This window comes from Tigriopus californicus, chromosome 8, assembly GCF_007210705.1.
Source record: "Tigriopus californicus strain San Diego chromosome 8, Tcal_SD_v2.1, whole genome shotgun sequence".
Lineage (NCBI taxonomy): Eukaryota > Metazoa > Arthropoda > Copepoda > Harpacticoida > Harpacticidae > Tigriopus > Tigriopus californicus.
In genome coordinates this window covers 7,232,241-7,237,764 of record NC_081447.1, presented here as the reverse complement: position 1 = coordinate 7,237,764, position 5,524 = coordinate 7,232,241, and the positions used below count along the sequence as shown (strand labels likewise).

General features: G+C 42.6%; 1 protein-coding gene across 1 annotated transcript; it reads right to left on the bottom strand.

Annotated features, from left to right (window-relative positions):
• On the bottom strand, window positions 1-1,247 carry LOC131884417 (uncharacterized). Its single transcript, XM_059232188.1, has 3 exons — window positions 931-1,247; window positions 629-866; window positions 1-566 (listed from the first exon to the last, which is right to left on the bottom strand). Exons 1-3 carry the CDS (start codon window positions 1,200-1,202, stop codon window positions 126-128), a joined length of 951 nt encoding a protein of 316 aa, XP_059088171.1. The 5' UTR covers window positions 1,203-1,247; the 3' UTR covers window positions 1-125.
• Between the last annotated feature and the right edge of the window lie 4,277 nt (window positions 1,248-5,524).

The following is a 5,524-nucleotide window of genomic DNA, read 5'->3' as shown; positions in this document are numbered from 1 at the left end:
ACCATGAATTCAGATTTTGGAAATTTCTTTATTTCAAAAATTGACAGGAGGGTTTCCAATGGCAAAAGTGAAGTGAGTCAACCTAATCTGCAAGTCCCTTTCTCAGCAAAAACCAACATCATATTTCATGGCAAGATCTCGTCCCTTTCCATAGACATGTTGATGAAGTTGAAAGATTTCTCCAATACAGAACAATTAGTAGTGATTTGCGGCGAGTCAAGTAAATCATCTACTCGATGATCATAGAAGGGGCTGGCACACTCATGCAAACTTTTATCTCCAAAATATTGAACCAACATGTAGGTCATATTGCGCGGGACATCAGCCACTTGGTCCATGAACCGAATGGTCTTGGTCGGTAGAATTTGATTCAGGCTCAGAGTAAGCGATTGCGCGCCATTGGTGTCACAATTCTGAAGATTGGTCACAAAATCACCATCTTGTCCAAAAAGAAATATGTCTATGAATGGGAAAATGACTGTTTCGGTTTGAGACGTGATGTTAGTCCGAGAATGCAACTTGAGTAAAGCGTTTTCAAAGTGAGTTTTCAAGTGGAGATCAGGGTACTAAAATGATGATGGAAATAGGGCAATTGTTAGCGAAGCAAGTTATTGACCTAAAGAATTACCGTTTCGCTCAGGGTTGCATTAAATTCTGTGACCCTGGTCTGATCCATGGCAATATCCATGTCGTCGTCCCATGGCAAAATTGTCTGATTTCGATAAGCACCAAGTAGAGTTCCGGCGAACAGAAAATAGGATATCTTCAATTCCTTAAAGATTTGATGACTCACAGCCAAGAGGTGGGACAGTATCTGCTTTTCTTCATTGGTGTGAATTTGTTTTTGGGACACTTTTTGGAAAAACCTTTAATTCGTGGCGTGGCTTTTTCATTTGAAACTTATTTGTTTATGCAAATGAATGGATTTACCGTATGATGTCCTCCTCTCTCATTTCTATAGGGGTCCCTTTATCATACCGATAAGCCAACGGTTGACTAGGAACCAAGGAATTGGCTTCAGATGAAGGCAGAATATCACTTCGTTTGCTTGTCGGCTTGGACACTTGTTTAGGTTCACTCAGGTCGCCTTTCTGACGTGTTGCTAAATATATTACCAAAAAAATGGTACATAAACTAACCACCAAATTCAATAAATACCGCCGCAGTCGCTTCCCCCAAAGAACCAACATGGAACAAATCATGCTCAAATAATTCGGTCCACTTCCTCTTTTAATGCAGTTTAGAATGGAAGTGTTTGCTTAGCTAAAAGCATTATTTAACGTTGATGTGAAAGACTCGATCTTTGAAAATAAAGCCTGAAGCTCTTTTGAAAAAGTTTAGTGGTCAATTATGTACAACTTGCACTTAAAGGCATTTCTAATGATTTATGAGTTGTGATAACAGAGTAAGTGATTTCCGAACTTAACAGTCCATGCAAATTTCTCGACTCCAAAAGGTTTGAAAAATTCTTGTCTGCTCTCAACCCAAATCCTTATGTCAAAGTAACACGTTTCATACTGAATCAATCAATTTCAAATGACGCACGTTTATGTATATTGCCATTACACATAGCCATGTTCAAAGTTAGATTAATACGTATGACATTGCATCGTTGATCCCTAGAGTTTTAGTCTTCCCATTAAAGCAACACTTGTTTGAGGACTGATAGTTGTTGGAATAGATCTATCAAGCACTTGTTTCAAAAAAATAATTCCTAACACCTTATACAAATGTACAATAATTTATGCGTACACATGTGTACAGTCTAAAATGCGGAAGCATACAAGTTAAACTTTTGTCTTTATTATTGTTCATGTGTTCATGTGTCTTGAAGTGACGACATCAATGAATTTCAATTCAAAATTGCTTAGCTCTGAAAGCCTGATTTTCGAGTATTTCGTTGATTTGGCGCTATTCGAAATTGTAACATTAGGCCAGAAGGCTCTATTAAGAGTCAGTGAAGATGTTTTTATTGACTGATTTGCAAATGATATATGCTCTTATTTAGGTTTTTTCGTGGAAACAGATCAAGTACAAAGGTGAAGGGAAAAAATGTCTATATTTTCATCCTATTCTCACCAAGTAAGAGTTTTGGGTCACTATTATTAGCATTATTATTGGGTTTCATCCTTAAATATCCTTCCATATCCTTTGGGTATCCTTCAATTTTCCCCAAAATCCGATGGTTTTAGGTAATTCTAAGATTAAAATTCGTAACAAAGTTATTTTGCCCCAAAATCCCCAAAATAGTTCCAATCTCAACTTAACCAAAAAAGTCATCTTTCCAACCCCCTAATCATTACCATTGACTTTGTTGAAGACAAATCTCATGAGTGCTTTGACTTTTGAAAACGTACAGTATCATTTGGATGCTGTGCCTGCAGTTCCAGTCTTTTAGCCTCTCCCGATACAAGAGCTCTCTCATTCCTGCAATACTCCTAATAAAACATGTAAAGGACTTGTTTTCGATCTTTTGTATAGGTGTTGATCTAAATGGAGCACAAATAGGTGACACATATTCTACTTGTGGTGAGACAATCGACTTTCAACATGCAATTATATGATTTATCCAACCACATGTTTGAATTACTTTAGCCTTTAACTGGATAAGCTCATCAAATATTTTGTTCTAAATGAGACTGTTTTTAACAAGTTGGATCAAAATTAGAAAAGGAAATAATTTACAACATATTTTTAGGCCTTAACATTGACGAACATTTCAACTGAAAGATGTATTCTGGACCAGGGACACTATAGCCTGTTGTAGTAGGCGGACCTCTGTTGTAATGGGGATGATTTTGAAGGTTTAGGTGATTTCATCATCTTCTTAACACTAGTGGCAAAAACCGTGCCATGGATCGTTTGGGCAGTGTCAGGCTGCTGGGACTTGTTTGGGCTGCAACTTGTTTTATTTCTTTGCTTTCTTTAGCACTACAAGCATGAATCAGGCCAGATGCCCAGAAAATTTCCATCATCTGGGCGTGACTCGAAACGGGAGGTGCGTGGTCAATTTGCAGAAGTGCGCGGCTCAACTTGAGGCCCTGCAGCTATCCATCAACACCGTAATCCAGCTCCAGTGGCCCAAGGTATTTCGCAAGCATTTAAAGAGTCCACCTCCGTGGAGAGGAGGAGAGGAGAACTCAAGACCCCGTGGTTCAGCCCCTACCATCGAGAGCTGAGGGGTCAAATGCTGCAAAAACTGCGTAGTGCCAAAACGAGCCAAACACAGAAGACTTGGGAGCAATGTGCGATATCAAGAATTGCATATCACAAGTCTCTGAGGAGCCCTGAGTCAGCCCACCAAAGGTTGGAAGTGGAGAACTTGCTCTCTTCATCGGCCTCGTCCCAGATGGCGGGCTTGTGCAAACGTGCCATAAAGACGCCACCAACTTGGAGATTCCCGTGAGCAAATTCCTCCTCCACTGTCAAGAATTGTTTTCATTAACATCGGAAACAATAGTGGAGGAGGTCCAGGGCTGCCCAGAAGAATACCACCCACTTTTGCAGCCCTTCACGGAACTTGAGATGGACGTGGCCTTCAAGAAGATGAAGAGTAAAACCCCCTCAACATCTGGGGTCTCTCCTTTCCAACTTTCACTTCTCCGGACCCAAGCCCAGCAACTCCTCCAAGATCTTTTCAGCATCGCCCTCCATTCTTCCTTCTTCCCACCAGCGTGGATGGAGTCAGCCATCATCTTCATCCATAAGAAGGGGCCCAGGGACATTCCAAACAACCATCAGACCATCGCCCTGCAGAACCCCTTCTTGAAGATGATGTCTACCCTACTAGCTGCCCGCGTTTCCGGATTGGCCGAGGTTAGGGATCTCCTCCCAGAGCTCCAATTCGGTTTCCGGAGAAGCCGCTCAACCACCATGGCAGCTACTCTCCTCTATGAAATTGTGCATTCCAACATCAGCAATAAGAGAAGAGTGTATGGATGCTTTGTGGATTTCTCCAAAGCATTCGACAGGGTGGACCGAACGTGGTTATTCCTCAAACTCCAACTGTGGGAAGTTCCGCGTTCAACATGTGTCCTGCTGTCCAACATCTATGCGGGACTCAAATGCTCCATTTGTTCTGGTGAGGACCTATCCCCCTGCTACTTCACTTCCATTGGCCTTCCGCAGGGGGATCCACTATTGTCAATTCTATTCAATCTCTATAAATCCGACCTGCCCAAAGCCCTCACACACCAAGGCCCCTACATTAACCATGTTTTTGTTCAATATCTTCAATATACACACGACCTGGTTCTCTTGGCTGATTCAGCCCTGGAATTGCAAAATGCCATCAATGCACTCCACGGTTATTGCCAAGAGAACGGCCTTCAAGTCAATAACATCCAAGACGATGGCCATGGTTTTCCATAAAGGTCGTCTGCCTCCCACCTCCTTCCATATCCACCACAGTCCAATTGAAATCGTCAATAATCTTAATTATGTTGGTTTCACATTCTCCACTCAACTCTCCTTAACCAACCATCTCAAATCATCAATAGTCAAAGCCAGGGCCAGGATCGGATACATGTACAATAGACTTCCTATCAAGAATCTCCCCCTTCCAATAGTTCTTCAACTCTTTGGGACCTACAGATCTCCAATTTTCCTTTACGGCCTTCACCTTTGGTATCCCAACTCTGCCCAATCCGCCCTCAAATCCGCCAATGCCACCTTCACCAAGATCCTCAAACGATACCTGTGCATGCCCCAATATGCCAATAATGCATGGACGCATTTTCTATGTGAAACCGAGCCCCTTTCTATCGGGCTGGCCAGGTTAGCGTCAAGTTAGTTGACAATGGGGGGACAGCACAAAAATATCACAGAAGATTTGGTGGGAATGACTAGAGTTACATACAATCGACTAGAAAACATTAACATGAAATAAATGATGTATAGATGACAAGAGTTGTTTGATTTGGTGACTAGAAGGATTGACTAGATGTTGAAGAGTTTGATTACGATCCATCCTCCATCTGGGTCACCACGTCCAACGGTCCTCCCCAACCATCCAGGCATTGATGTCTCCCCCAGCACCTCAGACACTCCACGGTCGACCTGGCCCAGTTACTGCTGCATCCACGGACCTTCCGCTGCATCCACGGGAGGGTTACTGCAAACACGGGCCTTCCGCACGCACCACGCTCTCGCTGCGTCCACGGCCATCCCGCTGCACCATGCCCACCCGCTGCAACCACGGCCATTCCGCACGCATCACGTCTCTTCTGGGCCCAAGTTCCGCATTGGCGTCCTCAGTCGTCTGGGGGAAGGTTTTTCCGCCTGGAGGCGGCTACTACCGGCTGTGCCATGTATGATGATGGGAGCATGAGTAAATGCAAATTGATATCGGTGACTAGAATTTAACAACAACCAACCTCTGTATAATGTATATACATCATATTTAATTTTATAGTTATTTTCACGCCATGACATGACAAGACAAGAGTCGCAATAATGATTAGTATCATTATTTATTGAAGCCTGGGCATACATTTCATTCAAAAAAATGTCAATTATTCATTCA

Bases quoted from the DNA above. Each gene is read 5' to 3' on its own strand.
- LOC131884417 (XM_059232188.1), bottom strand. From the start codon at position 1,202: ATGATTTGTTCCATGTTGGTTCTTTGGGGGAAGCGACTGCGGCGGTAT. The intron at 867-930 runs GTAAATCCATTC...CACGAATTAAAG, and splicing joins AGAGAGGAGGACATCATACG to GTTTTTCCAAAAAGTGTCCC. The intron at 567-628 runs GTAATTCTTTAG...TCATCATTTTAG, and splicing joins ATGCAACCCTGAGCGAAACG to TACCCTGATCTCCACTTGAA.